This window comes from Puma concolor, chromosome A2, assembly GCF_028749965.1.
Source record: "Puma concolor isolate L17-30 chromosome A2, mPumCon1.1.hap2, whole genome shotgun sequence".
Lineage (NCBI taxonomy): Eukaryota > Metazoa > Chordata > Mammalia > Carnivora > Felidae > Puma > Puma concolor.
Window position 1 is genome coordinate 162,068,718 of NC_141668.1, and position 17,216 is coordinate 162,085,933.

At 55.2% G+C, this 17,216-nt stretch overlaps 2 protein-coding genes across 3 annotated transcripts; both read left to right on the forward strand.

Annotated features, from left to right (window-relative positions):
* The first annotated feature begins 12 nt into the window (after positions 1-12).
* Positions 13-17,146, forward strand: PRKACA (protein kinase cAMP-activated catalytic subunit alpha). Of its 2 annotated transcripts, none has more exons than XM_086698876.1 (10): positions 13-282; positions 8,226-8,287; positions 8,765-8,893; positions 10,813-10,911; positions 11,858-11,940; positions 12,738-12,864; positions 12,965-13,060; positions 13,148-13,270; positions 14,964-15,128; positions 15,552-17,146. In XM_086698876.1, the coding sequence occupies exons 1-10, from the start codon at positions 237-239 to the stop codon at positions 15,675-15,677; spliced, it is 1,056 nt and encodes a 351-aa protein (XP_086555002.1). In that variant the 5' UTR covers positions 13-236; the 3' UTR covers positions 15,678-17,146. The 2 variants fall into 2 exon arrangements, with proteins under 2 accessions (XP_086555002.1, XP_086555003.1); XM_086698877.1 differs by lacking the exon at positions 13-282 and adding an exon at positions 3,669-3,708.
* SMIM46 (small integral membrane protein 46) lies at positions 3,715-8,287 on the forward strand. The gene is made up of 2 exons (XM_086698878.1): positions 3,715-5,588; positions 8,226-8,287. The coding sequence occupies exon 1, from the start codon at positions 5,211-5,213 to the stop codon at positions 5,493-5,495; it is 285 nt and encodes a 94-aa protein (XP_086555004.1). The 5' UTR covers positions 3,715-5,210; the 3' UTR covers positions 5,496-5,588; positions 8,226-8,287.
* Positions 17,147-17,216: the final 70 nt, after the last annotated feature.

A 17,216-nucleotide genomic window follows, 5' to 3' on the forward strand; every position in this document is an offset into this window, starting at 1 on the left:
GAGCGGAGGGCTGCGGGGGCGTCACGGACAGCAGCAGCGGACTTGGGCTGAGGTTCCCGGGCGGGCGGGCGCGGAGAGACGCGGGAAGCAGGGGCTGGGCGGGGGTCGCGGCGCCGCAGCCAGCGCAGCCAACCCGAGGGGCCGCCGCCGCCGCCCAGCGCGCTCCGGGGCCGCCGGCCGCCGCCAGCACCCGCCGCGCCGCAGCTCCGGGACCGGCCCCGGCCGCCGTCGCCGCGATGGGCAACGCCGCAGCCGCCAAGAAGGGCAGCGAGCAGGAGAGCGGTGAGTGCCCGGGCCATGACCCCGATCCCGGCCTCGCGCTGCCAGCCCCCACCCTGTCCATCACCGCCTGGCCCCTCCTCCTACGCCCCCCCCCCCATTTCTCTCTGCTCATCCCCCAGCACCCCTTCTCCCTGCCTGTCCAAGGTTGGGGCCCAGAGCCCGCATAAGACCCCCGAAGGGGCCTCTTTGCCAAAGGCCACCCCCCACCGCAAAGACTGTGCCCCCCCCACCCAGCTGTCACTGCCAACCAAGGCACGTATGACCGCTGGGGCCCCACATGGGGCCCTGTCACCACCCCACCCCCTCCTTTCCAGGCCCCTCTTCCCAGATTCTAATCCCTCCACTTCCTCACTCACCTCTCCCACTGATGGGACCCACTACCAGACCCTGACCAAGGCTTCTGCCAGTTTGGGAGTGCTGTGGGGTCTGCCTCTACCCCGCAGGGACCTTGGCCACTTATTGACCACACCCCTCCCCCCTCCAGCCCCCGCCATCTTTCTCCTGCCCTTCCCCTTTTCACCTTATCACAGCCCCCCTCCAAACCCACTCTGCCCCCCTTAAGCATTTCCCAGAGCCACCTCCAGCATTGTTTTTCCCTTGTGTGTCACTTGGCATGGGGGACAGGATCTTTCTGGGTCCCTCTGCCCCTCTCTCATCCTGTCACTCTGCCTCTCTGCTTGTGTTCCCTCCTCCAAGCAAACGTCTGTCCCTTGCTGGGGTAGCAGACTGTTTGTGAACCTAGAGAACTGCTTCAGTGTTTCCAAAGCCAAGTTGGGCCCATCTTGCTGGGAGTCATTGCATCTTCTTTCCTGGGTTGGGGGTAGGGGGGCAGCAGCAAAGCCCCTTCCTATCTCCTGGTGTGCCGTGAGCTCTAGACTTCTTGGAGTGCCCCTAAATAAATGGTTGTTTCACAAGTGAGGCGCTGTCATTCACCCAGTTCCCAGGACTTCTTCACCCGCTCCTGGCTCAGGATGAAAAGTGGGATATGAAGTGCCTGGGTTTAGCAGGGCTCATTCAGCTTGAGCTGGGATGGTGAGAAAGGGGACTTGAGGCTTGACAGTGGGGAGAGTAGTGAGTGATATCTAATGACTTGCTTTGCCAAGGGACAAATAGATTCTGATCATTCCCAGGGCTCAGCCAGAGAGAAGTCTGTTTCCCCCTCAGCCCCCAAATTATGTTGGCCTTTTTGTCCCAGAGAGATTCTGTATGTATTTTGTCTGCATTCTGGAAATGCCTTCAGAAATGGCCTCAAGCCCCTTCCTCAGTTCCTCCAACTCTTAAAATGTCATCACTCCAGACCTATAGCTGGCGCTTAGCTAGGGTCCCCTTCCAGTTACCCAGAAATAGTCAGAGTTGAAAAGAGAGGCCATGTCCAAATACACCCTTCCCAATTTCCGGTCTCAGACCCCTGCATCTGAGTCCTTTGAATACCCCCTCCCAGAAGGATCCAGGCATGAAACCCAGGGAACTTTATTTCCACGCGGATTCAAATGGCAGAACTCAGAATCACCAAGCAGTCATGAGAAGGCCTGACATGTCACCAATGGGCGGGGGACAGGGAGGCAAGTGCCTGTAGCTGAGCGCTTGATGACAGAAGAGCAGGTGGGTAGTGACCAAAAAAGGTCTGGGCATGAGCTCGGAGGGGACTAGGCAGAGGGGGAGGGGCTGGGCCCCCAGCAGGTGAGGCTGGCTGGGAGGTAGAAGGTAGAGGCAGGCAAGCGATATATTGCAGTAGCTCAGTTGAAAGTTGGGGAGATGACATAGTCCTGGAAAACTTTCAAGGCGTATCAAACACATGCAGTGTGGGGCAGGAAGCCACCCAGGGAAAAGTATCTCCCCCGCCCCGAGAAAAAGATCAGAGGCTCTGGAAGGAACCGCTAATTCTCCCAGAGCGCGGGCTAGACACCCAGGAGTGGACTGTCACAATGAAATAGAGCTCCTATTTGTTGGGCATCTAGGATGTGCCAGGCTAAATGGTCTCCATAGATCCGTCCGCTTGAGTGATTTTTATAGTAGTTTTATCTGAATTTTCCAAACACGCCGAGTTTGACACGGATGATGTCAAAGAGGCAGGATTCACATCCAGACCCACTTAGCAGCCAGCTTCCTGGACCCCAGAATTTCCCAACCCAGATATTCTCAAGGTGCCTCCCTGATTTTTACTCTCTTCACTTATATTTTCTTAATTGAAAATAATGAAGTTTTGAGCCACTTTCATTCGGATGCAAACTTTGATCTGTCCTAGGCAATCATATAAATGAAATCATGAGACCGCTGTGTCAGTTCTAGTCTCTGTGATACACATTAAAACATAACGTAACTGGAAAAACGAAACATCTCAAAAACGATTTTATGCCCTACCAATGGGACCCTGGTCACACTTTGGGAAATGCCGCAAGCTGTACTTCCTTCCAGAGACTTGCAGGGGCTCTCAGAGAAGGAAATAAGGTGAGAGAGGAAGCCCCTTTTTGCTCCGAGGCTCTGATTCCAAAAGGATGGAATTAGACAAAATTTGCCCTCGTGTAACTATGGTGGGGTGCCGGCGGGGGCGGGGGCAGTAGCCAGGCCAGCCTGCAGGGGGCACCTGAATTTCATCCGTCAGCTGCCAGCCTGACCTGGGGAAGGAAAATGCCCAAGCCACAGTAGGCACCACTTAGGCATCCTGCAGCCCCCGTGCTGCTGTCTCCACGGCAGGGCAGGACAGTGTCAGCTTCCTCCCAGGAAGGCAGGGATCTAGAACAAGCCCTGGGATGGGGCGGGGGAAATCTGTACACAAAGATGCCAAAGCCATTGGCAGGGGCCTGAGTAAGATGCTAAGAGAGCGTAGAAGAAGAGCAAGCCCAGGGGTCTGAGCAAGCTGGAGAACTGAGAGAAGGCAGTGGTCCCAAGAGGCCCAGGGACAGGCGGCCAAGTGGAGCTCAGGCCTTGGCTGGCACTGGCCGTAGGCACCCCTGGGAGCTGGCCCACAGGAGAAGGGGCAGGGCTGGTGAGAGGGAGCCCCCAGATACCCCTCCAGGTCCCAAGGACAAGCAAATCCAGGCTCTCTGAGAAGTGTCCCCAGGAGGTCCCTGGCTGGGAAGAATTGGGGCCCTGTAACATCCTTCAGAAGTCTGTCTGAGAGGCAAACACCTGTGCACCGGCAGTTGTACGGGTGCCCAAGAGGGTCCTGTCAAGGCAGCTTTTTCCTCAGCCAGGAAGGCCTACAGAAGCTGGAGGGCCCTATCTGTCCCTCCCCTGCACCCATTGGTCCCTAAGTTAGGTTTCTCTTCCTGCCACCACCCCCCAAACTCCCTGCCTCCCCCTTATAGATAGGGCATTGGGGATGGGTAACCAAGCTGGTACAGCAGGTCTCATGAGCCTTCCCAGCCACCGTAGTCTTGGTGCCCTGAGAGGAAGACTGAATGATGGCTTCCAACCCCAACGATGGTGAGGATGAGCCCTGTTGCCATAGCAACTTCCCAGGCACTGTCTGCCCCTCAAGCCAGGGAAGGGCTGCAGTGGGGTTTAGGGAACAGGTGGCAAGGAAGAGTCTGTGGACCCCTGGCTGGCCCTGGAAACCCCTCCCTTACTAACAACCCTGGCCTTGGGGGCCTGGGGAAGACCAGAGGTGTGGGTAGTTCAGACAAGGGGAGATGGTCCACCCAGAGTAGGAGTCCAGCTCAGACTGAGGCAGTAGAGTGGTCCAGCCCAGTGTTGAGTTAAGCTCAGAATGGGTGTTGGTTCAATTCAGCGGTGGAGTCCAGGTCTTAATGGATGATGGTTGAGTACAGAATGGGGGTCCATCCGACTGGGGGTGATCCAGTCCACAATAGGGATCTAGTTCAGAATAGGAGTTGGTCCAGTCCATTGTCGGGGTCTAGCCCAGAGCAGGGGATCCAAGCTAGATTAGAGGAATCAGCCAGCCCAAAGTAGGGGCCCCAACCCAGGCTGGGCATCCTTGTCCCAGAATTCCCAGGACAAACAGGTTTCAGAGGGCAAAGTGTGCTGAGATTGCTATCTGCTGAGGGGGGTCTGAGGCTGGGCTTCCTCCTCATACTGTGGCCCTGGCTTTTTGAAGGGTGTCTGGGGTTCTGTCTGTTAGCCCAAATCGAATCCAGACCAGAGTGGAGGCTGGTAGCCACCCCCCATCCCCCATAGGAGACATAGCAGTGGGGTGGTTTCATAAGCCAGGAGCTGGCTGGGTTTCCCTTCTCTGCCACTTCCTGTTGTCAGCAGGGGCCAGGGTGCTGGGCACTTTCAGGGAAGCTGCCACTGACCCTCCACTTTTTGGGGGACCTGGAAAGAAGGAGGAAGATGGTCAAGGCTGCCTCCCCCTCCCCCACCCCTAGGTTTAGCCCTTCGTTTCCGGTTGGACTTTCGTGGCTAAAAGCAGAGCCAAGCTCAGGGCAAGGTTTGACAGAGGCCAAGGACATCCTGCGATATTGGTCCCCTCTCTGCCCCTACATAGAAGCAGGACGAATCCAGATGTACCCACTTTTCTCTTGGGGTACCAGGATCTGGAGGCTCCAGGTTCAAAAAGGACTTGCGGAAGGAGCTAGGGTAGCCCTTGGCCATTCCCCCCCACCCCCACCCTGCCTTTCTCTCCAGCGGCTCTTTCAGCTAATTAACGGGGCTCTGGGGCCTCTTTGGCCTTCAGGGAGCCCCTTGCTGCTGCCTGGACCTGAACCTTAACTCCTTCCCCTCTGCCCAGTGGGCACTGCCCTGGGCACATCCCGTGCCATCCTCTGGGTAGTTCAGCACCCACTGAGGAAGTCAGGACCTGGCATCTTGGGAGCAGTGAAGTCTCTGGAACAGGAAGTTAGCTTTAGCACTCCACCCCTGGGGCAGCCAGGCCAGCCAGAAGGGACACCCTCAGGAGAATCTTCCCACTGCCTTCTGCCAAGGACGGCCTTTGCAAACCTTGGCCGGCCAGGAGCAGGTACCTTTAAATGCTTCCCTGGCAACCAGCTCCTCCTCCCCGGTCCCCTGAGGCCCTCCAGAGGAAGCCAGCTCAGAGGCTCTGCGTATTCCTGGTTTCCCTGCAGAGGGAAGATTCCAGGGAGAGCCTAGGGCAGCCTGGGATGGATACGGGGTCAGGCAGTGGCCAGGGCAGTGACTCGGAGACGACCTTCCAGCTGTGGCTACAGCTGCTCCTCTGGGCCCACCTGACTGTCCGTTTCCTGGGCTACCTGCACCACGCCTTCTGGGCACCTAAGGCGCGGCCAGCACCCTGAGCCCCCCTGGCCAGGGGCAGATGGGTCCCAGCTCACTCTATCCCTCTCCACCCTTCCCATTGCACCCTCTGCTGGAAGAGGTAGGAAGCAGAGGTGAGTATGGGGACTCCAGGCTGGGGTTCCCTCCCATCATGATCCCTCTTTATCTGTCCAGTCCTTCTGGCACTGTCCCCCCTCCCCCACCACTGCGCCCAAATCTGGCAAGCCAATGGCACCAGAAGGGACACAGTCTTGGCCCTTTTATCCTTTGAGAGTCCAGAGAAGAGCTGTACTAGGACCAAGGCACCCACGGAGCCCCTCAGTGGGGTACCAGCAGACAGCCAGAAGCGCAGGCCCACTGAGACAGGAAAAAGCAGAATGTGGCAGTTCTCAGGGATGGCCGAGAGCAAAGAGGGAAGCAGGACCGGGCATCCTCCTGGATTCTTTCCACACCCCTTTCTTTGCTCTCTTGGGTCGGCAGAGGTAAAATCCCAAGAGGGTACCCTCTCCCCCAACCTTCATCGAGAATTCAGGGCATGTGTTTGGAGGTTGCCAAGGAGGGTGCAGTATGTCAAAGAAGATCCTGCTAGTGAAAGCACTGGATTTGGTGCAGCCCCCAGGTCTCAGGATGTTGGTGGCCCAGCCAAGTACCGGCCTAGAACTCCTGGCCATTCCTTGACTGCCCCCTGTCTGCCCAGTCACTCACTTTAGGGCTTTCCTAGCCAACAGTCTCTCCATCTGCCGCTCTTGTAGCCCCGTGGAAGGCCCTTGTCTCTAAACTCTGAGGGGTTCTTGGGGACAGTGGGAGCGGTGGCCACCCATGAGGCTGTGAGGGATTCCTGGCATGGTGTATGCGTAGTCCGGGCAGATGACAGGCAAGGCCAGAGTGCACATGTGCAGGACCCCTTGGGTGGCAGTCGCCACAAGAACAGCGGGTGGAAGACCACTCTGTCTGTGGGCCACCCTGGTGAACTGCCGCCAGGGTGAAACTTGTGGGCAGTGAGGTCCGGCAGGCAACCTCAGGCCTGGTCAGTCTTAACAAGTGCAGTGAGAGTGGCAGCAGGTCTGACCCATTAGGGCAGGAATCAAGCATAGAAAGCATTCAGCCCAGCACTGGCACACAGCAAGGGTCCTGAACAGCAGCGAGCCTGGCCCCAGCTGGTGGTTACAAGGACAGGCCTGTACTGTAAGAATCCATCAGACTAGGGGCGCCTGGGTGGCTTAGTCGGTTGAGCGTCCGACTTCGGCTCAGGTCATGATCTCACAGTTCATGGGTTGGAGCCCCACGTTAGGCTCTGTGCTGACAGCTCGGAGCCCGGAGCCTGCTTCGGATTCTGTGCCTCTCTCTCTGCCCATGCTCGCACTCTGTCTCTCTCAAAAATAAATAAACATTAAAAAAAAAATTTTGTTAATAAAAAAAGAATTCATCAGACTGTACACTTACAGTCTGAACAGTCAATGCACCCTCTGTGTTTTATACCTCGATTTTTTTTAATGTTTATTTTTTTTGAGAGAGAGACAGAGCGTGAGCGGGGGAGGGGCAGAGAGAGAGGGGGAGACACAGAATCCGAAACAGGCTCCAGGCTCTAAACTGTCAGCACAGAGCCCGATGCTGGGCTCCAACTCATGAACCGTGAGGTCATGCCCTGAGCCGAAGTCAGATATTTAACCAACTGAGCCACCCAGATGCCCCATACTTCAATTTTTGAAAATACTTAAAAGCAAAATGATAGTTGCCATTTATATGGCACTAAACCCCATACCAGCCACTATCCAACCCCCTTTGCCAAGATTAGCTCATTCAGTCCTTAAAACCCCCGGCCGTGTCATTACTATTATTGTCCCTATTTTACAGATGAGAAAAACTGAGGCCCAGAGAGGTAAGGTCAGTTGTCTAAGGTTGCACAGCTCATCAGAGACCAGGCTGGGATTTGAACTTGATCTTGTCCCAGAGTCCTGGCCCTTAAGTGCTTTGCTGGGCTCCTTTTCAGCCTTGACGAGAATGCCTAGTTTCAAGCCTCGGTTTCCTAGGGTGTTAAATGGGAAGAATGGATAAAAGGAAAGTTGGTAGGTAAGCCAAATGAGATAGTGGAGACAAAGCAGCAGATCCAGGAGGCCTTCAACATTAGCCGGATGGTGATATTCGCCTTGGGGTGCTGAAGGGCCCATGGGTGTGGGTATTGGGTAAGGCTCCCCTTGAACCAGCTCCGCAGCAAGGAAGGGCCCCTGGACTGGCAAAGGCAGGACTGGGGCCAGCTGGGGGCCAAGGCAACAGCTGAGCCCCCCAAGGCGCCTGCTACCCGAGCCCCAGAGGCCTCCACCCAAGGCCCGGCCTCCCCAGAGAAGGGGCTAGAGGAGCAGCCAAATCCCCAGGCTATAAATATCTTGGCTGCCGTCGGCCCGGCCATGGAATGTCGGTCAGAACTGGGGCGAGTGGGGGTGGGCTGGCCTGGGCACAACTCTTGGTACCCCTAAGAGTAACCCCCAAGTCACCTTGTACCCCATTTGGGACAAAGTTGAGGTTGGACCCCACTTCCCTGAGTAAAGGGGTCCCAGACCCCAGCCCAAATCAGGGCCCCCCAGAGCTATTCTCCAGCTCAAGCAGGGCACTTGAAGCTACTGGGAAAGGGTCAGTCTCTGGGTTGAGACAGCTGCACCCCACTTTGCACAAATGGGCATCTCCCCAGGAATAGCCTAGGCCCACCCTGACAAGTTAGAGTCTCTATCTAACTCTCTCTCTTTTCCTTTCAGTGAAAGAGTTCTTAGCCAAAGCCAAAGAAGATTTTCTTAAAAAATGGGAAAATCCTGCTCAGGTAAGCCCCCTGAAGCAGAGCCCTGGAAGGAGTAAGCCGATGGCCCCCCCATCCTCCAGCTGTGTCCCCATAACATGGCAAGGATTTTTAGGGCCATGTGGAGGGCTCCAGACCTGCCCCCATTTGCTCCCTAGATGCCTGTGGGGGCTCCTGGCTGGAGGCACCCAATCACCCACTGCCAGGCTCCCCCACCCCACCACCCCCGTCCACCTGGTGGCCCCTGCCCCCCCCCAACGCAGCTGCCAGCAGTTCCTGGGCCCCAGGCCAGGGCCGGATCTGGCCCCTGCCACCAGCCTTAAGGAATGTGTCTTCGCCATCTTGTTTTTCCGCCCCCTGTCCTCACCCCCATCACATGCCACCCACCCCCCAGGGCCCCCTCTGCTGGTGGCAGAGAGGATGCCCCAGACCTTGACCTTGCAGGCCACTTGGGTGGGGGGGGGGGGGGGTCCCTGACCCTCCCAACTTCTCTGCCCACAGAATACAGCCCATTTGGATCAGTTTGAACGAATCAAGACCCTCGGCACGGGCTCCTTTGGGCGGGTGATGCTGGTAAAGCACAGGGAGACCGGGAACCACTTTGCCATGAAGATCCTCGACAAACAGAAGGTAAGCCCAGCCCCGCCAGGAGGCCGCCATCCCACCCACCAGGCCTTCGTTCGGGCTGTTCCCACTGACTGGTCTTCCTAACTATCTGTTCACCGACTGTTTCCTGAGCCTTCGTGACGTGCCAGACTCAAGGGCCAGAAGGGCCCTTACTGCCTTCATGAAGCTTACCCCTACACCAGCCACTGATGAGAGTCCAGGCAGGGGACACGGGTTCAGACACCCAGCCTGTGTCAAGGCAGCCAAAAGTCTCCCTGGGAAAAGTGTTTTATTCACACAGACCTCATCTCTAGAAATATTTTTGAGACCCTGCGTGATGCCAGGAGCTGGTCTAGAGCAGCACCGTCCAACAGAAGTGTACTATAAGCCATGTATAGTTTTAAATTTGCCAGAAACCCCACTTAAAAAGTACAAAGAGGGACACCCGGGTGGCTCAGTCGGTTAAGCATCTGACTTCAGCTCAGGTCACGATCTCACGGTTCATGAGTTGGAGCCCCACATTGGGCTCTCTGGGATCCTCTGTCTCCCTCTCTGCCCCTCCCCCGCTTGCACACGCACTCCCTGAATAAATAAATAAATAAATAAATAGTAAAAAGAAACAGGTAGAATTAATTTCAACGACGTGCTTTAATTAAGCCAGTATATCTATGATATTATGATTTCAATGTCTGTAACCAGTGTAAAAATATCATTAATGAGACATTTTATATTCTTTTTTTCTGTGTCAAGTCTTCAAAATCCAGCATGTGTTTTACCCTTACACCTCTGTTCCGATGTTAACTTTTCCCTAGAAAAACCAGAAAAAGCAGAGAAGTTGGAAAAGCACATTCACACACAGCCCAGGTGTTCCAATGAGTAACTGCATTGAGTGTTTTTATATTTTCATTTTAGAGCCTTAAAATTTTTTAATTTTTAAAAAATTTTTGAATGTTTATTTTTGAGTGAGAGAGAGAAACAGTGCGAGCAGGGAAGTGGGAGAGAGGGAGGGAGACACAGAATCCAAAGCAGGCTCCAGGCTGTCAGCCCAGAGCCCAATATGGGGCTCGAACTCACAAACCTCGAGATCATGACCTGAGCCGACGTCAGATGCTTACCCGACTGAGCCACCCAGGCGCCCCTAGAACCTTAAAACTCAGTTCCCCAGTCAACTAGCCTGGTTCTAAGTGCTCAGCAGCCATACCTGGCTGGCATGGATTATACTGGGCAGCACAGGTATAGACCCACAGGATATAGCTATGAGCAAAGCAGAAAAAGCCCTACACAGCAGATGAGAGCTGACTGAGGGGCCAGCCTGCCTGCACACGACATGCGGGCCTGATACTGACTAGCTGCAAGTGACCTTGGGCAAATCACTTCCCTTCTCTGCATCTGGATCTTCGAAAATGGCATGTTCACAGTGCATACCCCTCAGGGCTCTTGTTTCTATGTGTGAGGCACCTGCTGGGGACAGCTGAGGGTTGAGGAGGAATTAGCCTGGGGTTTGAGTGGCTGTGTGGAGGGTGCCCTGGATGCAGGAAGGGTATTTCTAAACAACCCATCTCGTAGGCATTACTCTTGCTTGTCTTTTCAGTTTCAGCTTAGCTGCCCCTTCCTCCAGGAAGCCTTCTCTGACTTCCCCCTCCCCCTGACTTTACTAGACACCTTATCTGGGCATCCAGAGGCCCCGAGCTTCCCCCAGCACGGCTCTGACACCTCTGGGCCGTGAGGCCTGGTGACTCACATGTTCTTGCCCTGAACCGCATGCCATGCAGGGACAGGCAGCCTCTGCCTTCTGGATGTCCCCAGCATTCAGCCCAAGGCTCCACAGACCATAAGCACTCAAAGGAACTAGCCCAGCCCGGGCACCTCTACTTCCAGGCATCGGGGAAGAGGAGGACCCTCTCACACACCATTCTCTTCGCCCTCCCTTCCCACCCCTGCAGGTGGTGAAGCTGAAACAGATTGAGCACACCCTGAACGAAAAGCGCATCCTGCAAGCGGTCAACTTTCCGTTCCTCGTCAAACTCGAGTTCTCCTTCAAGGTGGGGTCCCCACACCCAGTGGCCAGGGCCACTGCTGGCTGGTACAGCCTCTGGGCTCCCAGAGCTGGGACGGGGGCCAAGGACAAGCAGTGGCTGCCCAAGGAGGCAGGCCCACTGACAGGAAGGAAGGAGAGCCCCAGAGGGATGCTAGGGGGCAGGAGTCAGCCTGAGACTCTGGGAGACCCGTGTTCAACTCCTGGGCACACTAGCTTCTAGCTTGAGAACCTTGGGCAAGTCGCCCAACCTGGATGCCATCCCTGCAAACCGCCTCTGCCTTTTACAGCAAGCACCTGGCACACGGCTATAGGCAAAGGCTGTGCCACGCAGCCTGGATTCAAATCCCAGCTCTCTGCACTTCCCAGGCTATTTGGCGCTGGTGAGGGACTTCACTGCCCTGAGCCTCAGTTTCCCCATCTATAAAATGGGGATCATAACGGCCCCCATCTGAAGGGGTTGCCGTGACTGTTCCGAGCACAATGTGAGCACCCTGCCTGAGCTATTTTGGATGCTGCCCTAAGCTGTGACTGCACGATCTGGGAAAAGCCATTCAAGGCCTAAGACCCAGGCAGTCACAAGGGCCCCATGCGTGACTGAAAGCAAAACTGTCATCTCAGGCTTTGGTCAAGACAGTCTCAGACATGAGCCACCATGGGGTCCTCTCTCCAGCCCAGGCCTGCTGGCCGGTCCCTTACACCCCACCCGCCGGTGCTCACTTTCACCCCCTATAAGCAAGATAAGAACTGCCCCCTTCATCTTCATGAGCAGAAGGAAGCGAGACGGGTGGCTCAGGAAGTACAGTGCCTGGTGCTCAGAGCAGACTTCTCATGGGAGCCAGGATTGTCGTTGTCGCTTTATTTTGGGACACCTGCTACGTAAGGGCACCAGGCCTTCAAATGGGGCCTTAGGCTTAGGGAGCGGGGCCCTGATCAGCTGCTGCTTCCCATAGGACAACTCGAACTTATACATGGTCATGGAGTACGTGCCTGGCGGGGAGATGTTCTCACACCTGCGGCGGATTGGAAGGTTCAGGTGAGCTGGCCAGCCCCTGCCATCATGGGCCCGGGTGTGTCCATGGGTGTCGTTGCGTGACCAAGCTGTCCTGGGGACGTGAAGTGGGCTCTCGGGGTCTGTCTGGGTACTTGTTCCCGCTGAGCCAAGGAATCTGTGATTTCTCAACCACCACAAAACAAAATAAACATGGTGACTCTAGGTGTCACCATTTAAGTTGGCAGTTTTAAAATGTACGCTATTGTTTTCCTTATGTATATAGAAACGCACTTTGCATACAACAGAAGGCACAGGTGTTCAGTGTTCTGCTCCATGAGTGTTGACAGTTACATACGCCGTGAAACCGCCACCCGAAATACCATATAGAGCATTTCCACCACCCTAGAAAATTCCCTCGAATCCTTTGCTTGGCAAATCCTTTCTGGTTTCAAACACCATGAGTGTGTTCGGTCTGAGTTTGGCCGTGTTATAAATGGAATCACCCAGTTCATGTTTTCTTGGTTCCTTTCTTCTGCTTTCCATGATCATTTTCACATCTAGCCGTGTTGTTGAGTATATTCATCGTCCATCCTGGCGGTAGTGTGGGTACAATTCCGTTGTACGAACCTACCACAGTCTGATTCTGCTGCTCTGTCGACGGACATCCATGCTCTTTCCCGTGTGGGGTCACACACGAGAGTCTGCCCTGCTTACAGATTTTCAATAGCTGGGCCGGAGGTGGCCCTGTAGGCCCAGCTGCTAGACCATTGGGAGGTAGGCACGTCGTGCCAGATGTGGCCACCCGCACTCACCGTCCCCTCCCCGATTGTCCCCATCAGTGAACCTCACGCGCGCTTTTATGCGGCCCAGATCGTCCTGACCTTCGAGTACCTGCACTCACTTGACCTCATCTACCGGGACCTGAAGCCGGAGAACCTCCTCATTGACCAGCAGGGCTACATTCAGGTGCCCACCAGGCCGGGCGGGCAAGGGGCAGGCCCAGGCGGCCGAGGGCTGGACCCACCCTCCCTCCTTCCTGGCCAACAGGCCGTTCTCGTGCCCGCAGGTGACAGACTTCGGTTTTGCCAAGCGTGTAAAAGGCCGCACCTGGACCTTGTGCGGGACCCCTGAGTACCTGGCCCCGGAGATCATCCTGAGCAAAGTAGGCACCGCCCCGCCCACCCCACTGCCCTGAGGCCCACCCCCTCCCTGCCCTCCTCCCCTCACACTGTATCCCTTCTCACTCTAGGGCTACAACAAGGCCGTGGACTGGTGGGCCCTAGGGGTTCTCATCTACGAGATGGCCGCTGGCTACCCGCCTTTCTTCGCTGACCAGCCCATCCAGATCTATGAGAAGATTGTCTCTGGGAAGGTGAGGCCTAGATAACAGTGGCTAAGCCCCCAGACAGACCCTTCCCCCACCAGTTCTGCTCACCATGGAGCCCTGCTTATTGTCAGAACAATCTGGAAGTTCATTGAGTTAGGCCAAGCAATGAAGCTGGGTGCACCAGCCACCTTAACAGGCGAGCACCTCACACAACCTCCCCATCTAATCCTGGACCCACACTGCTGAAACTTCAAGGGCTTCCAAAATCCCAAGCCTCACCTGAACACCTCTCCAGCCCAACAGGAGGCTCAGCTCGCCTCCAGTCGCCCCACTGAGCCTGACTTTTCACAGTAGAAAAAGAGACCATGTGCAGTTCGCAGGTGCCCCTCCAGACCTTGCAGGGATCACTTAGGGTATGTGGCCCATGCCTCCCCTCCCAAATGCAGACTTCCTAACTCTCAGGGTGCAGGTAGGGGGGACAGAACTGTTAACAGGGTGTGGTGATACATGCTCACTGCCCCACAATGCACCCCCTCAGCTCTACCCCAGCACTTTGAAAGAGTGACGGAGCTCAGGCTTGGAGAGGGGAAATGTCTGGCCTGGGACCACACCACGGCATCATCCTAGGCCTCCAGGTCTCGTGATAGGTTGGGAACCCCACCTCTGCCCTCAGCTCACTACCTTGCTGCGGGGACCCAGCCATCCTTCCACCTAGCCCAGGAATTAGTGGGAACAGCTCAGCCTGGGGCAAGTGCCTTCACCCCTCTGAACCTCCTCTTACTCATATGAGAATGGGGGGACCAGACACTTCTCAGCTGCGAGGTGGGGTCACTAAAAAGGGGAAGACGAGGTGTCTGCCCCCAGGCAGAACAGAAATTGCAGGGAAAATGGCCCAAAGTAGAAAAAGAAAAAAAAACCATGGACAGTTCTGAGGGGGAAGAGAAGATGAGCATAACTCCCTTCTTTGTAGCATTTTTCAGTTCCCACGCACCCTCGGCAGTATTATCTCCCTCATGCAACTCTGGGATATCTGCCCCATGCCAGAAAGGCAGGCGCAGGCCCAGAGAGGTTAAGGGCCATGGCCAAGGTCACACAGCATGTAAAATGTAGAGCATTGCTGAAAGTCACTTCTTGTAGCTGTAAATCCAGTGACTACTTGCAAACAAAGTTTGGGCTCCCAGGGTTTGGGGAAGTTTCTGGGAAAGTTAAACTGGACCTTAAAGAGAAGAGTCAGTCAGTGGAGAGAGGGGGAATCAGAAAAACAATTGTTCCTCTCCTAACCATGAATATTTCAGAAATCCCCAGACACCAGTAGAGCTGCCTGAGGAAGCAGTAGCTAAGAATGCATGTTCTGGACTCCCAACAGACCCAAGATTAAACACCCCCGTCCCACTCCTCTGTGTGACCTTAGGCAGGCTATTTAACCCCTCTGAGCCTGTTTCCTCTTCTCTAAAATGGGAAGCATCATAGCATTTACCTTAGAGCAGCAGTGCTCAAAGCGGCCCCCTCTCCAGCAGTATCAGCATGGCTGACGAACTGGCTAGGTATATGGGTTCTCATGCCCCACTCAGACCTCCGGAATCAAACTCCAGTGGGCCCAACCAGCTGTTTCATGAGATTCTGAAGTGCACTCAAATTGGCAGCCCTCTACCTGGTAGGTCTATGAGGCAGCAAAGGCAACCCAGGCTCCCCAAACTCCAGACAACTTGCCCACCCTGTGTTAACCCCCTCTCTCCAGGTGCGGTTCCCATCCCACTTCAGCTCCGACCTGAAGGATCTGCTGCGGAACCTACTGCAGGTGGACCTCACCAAACGCTTTGGGAACCTCAAGAACGGAGTCAACGATATCAAGAACCACAAATGGTTTGCCACAACTGACTGGATCGCCATCTACCAGAGGAAGGTGGGCCGCCTCCTTCCCCGTGCCACATGCTCCCCCCCCCCCCCCCCCCCAGTGCACTGAGGGTTTGGGGAGGAGGCTATAAGCCAGAGAGGGCTGCCAGTGGAGAGATGGAAAGGGAAGTGGCATTTGAAAATAGGCCGAAGGCTCTGAGTCAACCTAGCTGAGGCACCTTAGAGCAGTGGGGGTCTAGAAATGGGATTGTGGGGTCATTTGGCCTCTCTGTGACCTTGGGCAGGAGATGCCCCTCTGGTGAGTTGGCTATAATGAGATTCTTAGGTTATTAAGGTGAATTCACAGCCTGATGCTAAGCTCAGGCCTGGGTCAGAGTAAGTCATCTCATAAATGTTAGGCCATTCACATTTATTGTTATAAGGATGATTATGTTGACTACTGAGGTCTGGGTGGTTCTTAACCCCTCTCCAGGTGGAAGCTCCCTTCATACCAAAGTTTAAAGGCCCTGGGGACACGAGTAATTTCGACGACTATGAGGAGGAAGAGATCCGAGTCTCCATCAATGAGAAGTGTGGCAAGGAGTTTACTGAGTTTTAGGGGTGTGCCTATGCCCCCATGGGTTTTCTTTCTTTCTTTCTTCTTTCTTTTTTTTTTTTTTTTTTTTTTTTTGGTGGGGGGTGGGTGGGAGGGTTGGATTGAACAGCCAGAGGGCCCCAGAGTTCCTTGCATCTAATATCACCCCCACCCCACCCTCCAGGGTAGGGGGGAGCAGGAAGCCCAGATACATGGAGGGATGGAAACACCAGCTGCTCCCCCTCATTCCCTCACCCTCCTGCTCCCACCCCCAGACCCAACTGCTTTTGCCTTCCTCCTCCCCTAAAGCCCCCCCCCCCCCCCCCGCCACCCCCAACCAGCCTACTTCTGCCTGTTTTAAATGAGTTTCTGAGTTCCAGTCAGACCACGTCTTGCTGGTGTATTCAGGGACAGGGTGTGCAAAGAGAGGCCCAAACTTAACTCCATCCCCATTCCCCCAAACCACAGGCATCACCAACTAATGAAGGAAAGGCCAGCCTTCTCTTCAGAGCAATGGTGACTGGAGAGGAGAGATTTTAGTGACCTGTTCAGTGGGCTGCTTGCTAGAATTAAAAAAAAAAAAAATTTTTGTATACTCTTATTTAAGTTCCACCAGTGCCTCCCTCCCTCCTTCCTCTACCCTTACCCCTTCCATGCCCCCCACTTCCCAAATCCATTTTAACTAGGCTGAGAAGCAGACTGAATTTGTAAAGGAAGGAGCTGGGGTTCAAACCTCCGCCCCAAGCTGCTAATCTCCTCTGCTCCTCTGCCCACTCCCCCCACCTTGAGGTGGGGGGGTGTCCCCTGCCAAGCCTGGAAGGGTCTCAGCCCCTTTAGGAAGCCCCTCTCCCCTTCTGCCCCAACAGACCTTTCTTCACCCGTGGGCTTCGGGACCGAGACAAAGCAGCTGCCCCTCTCCCTGCCAAAGAGGAGTTGCCCCCTAAAAAGATAGAAGGGGAGCCCCAACCCCAGGGTCTTTCCTCCCACCAGCACTCGCCCCAAACTCCTGAATTTTATTCTCAGCCAAATTTTAATGCCCAGCCTCCTCTCAGCTCAGTTGGGAAGGCAACCCCAGCAAAAGAAGGCAAAGCCCTCCTCCCTCTTGTGGCCCCGGGTTCAAGGCCAGGGTTGCTGGGGAGGGGCTGCCGGTTTTATTCACCTAGCAGCCTCCGCCCCCCCTCCCCCCAACCTGGGCGCTCCTCCTCTGCTTAGCTGTCAGGTGTCCATCACTCCTCCCCCCCCCCCCATTTGTGCTTTTTTCTCTCTCAACAGAAAAGTGGGGAGCCCCTGGGGAACCACCCCATTCATCCCCATATCTGTCTCTCATAACTTCTCCCCAACCAGGAGGAGCTCTCAGGCCTAGGGTGGGGCCCCGGGTGGGCGCGGGGGCGATTCAACCTGTGTGCTGCGAAGGACGCGACTTCCTCTTGAACAGTGTGCTGTTGTAAACATATTTGAAAACTATTACCAATAAAGTTTTGTTTAAAAAAAAAGTGTCGCTGGTGTTCCCGACTTCGGTCACCCACCCACACACCCCCAGGGGTTTGGAAAGACCATTTCGGA

What these genes read in the sequence shown, in the direction of transcription:
- SMIM46 (XM_086698878.1), top strand. Translation starts at nt 5,211, where the DNA reads ATGCTTCCCTGGCAACCAGCTCCTCCTCCCCGGTCCCCTGAGGCCCTC.
- PRKACA (XM_086698876.1), top strand. Translation starts at nt 237, where the DNA reads ATGGGCAACGCCGCAGCCGCCAAGAAGGGCAGCGAGCAGGAGAGCG. An exon ending in CGGCGGATTGGAAGGTTCAG is followed by an intron (nt 11,941 to 12,737) that starts GTGAGCTGGCCA and finishes TGTCCCCATCAG; the next exon opens with TGAACCTCACGCGCGCTTTT. An exon ending in AGAAGATTGTCTCTGGGAAG is followed by an intron (nt 13,271 to 14,963) that starts GTGAGGCCTAGA and finishes CCCTCTCTCCAG; the next exon opens with GTGCGGTTCCCATCCCACTT.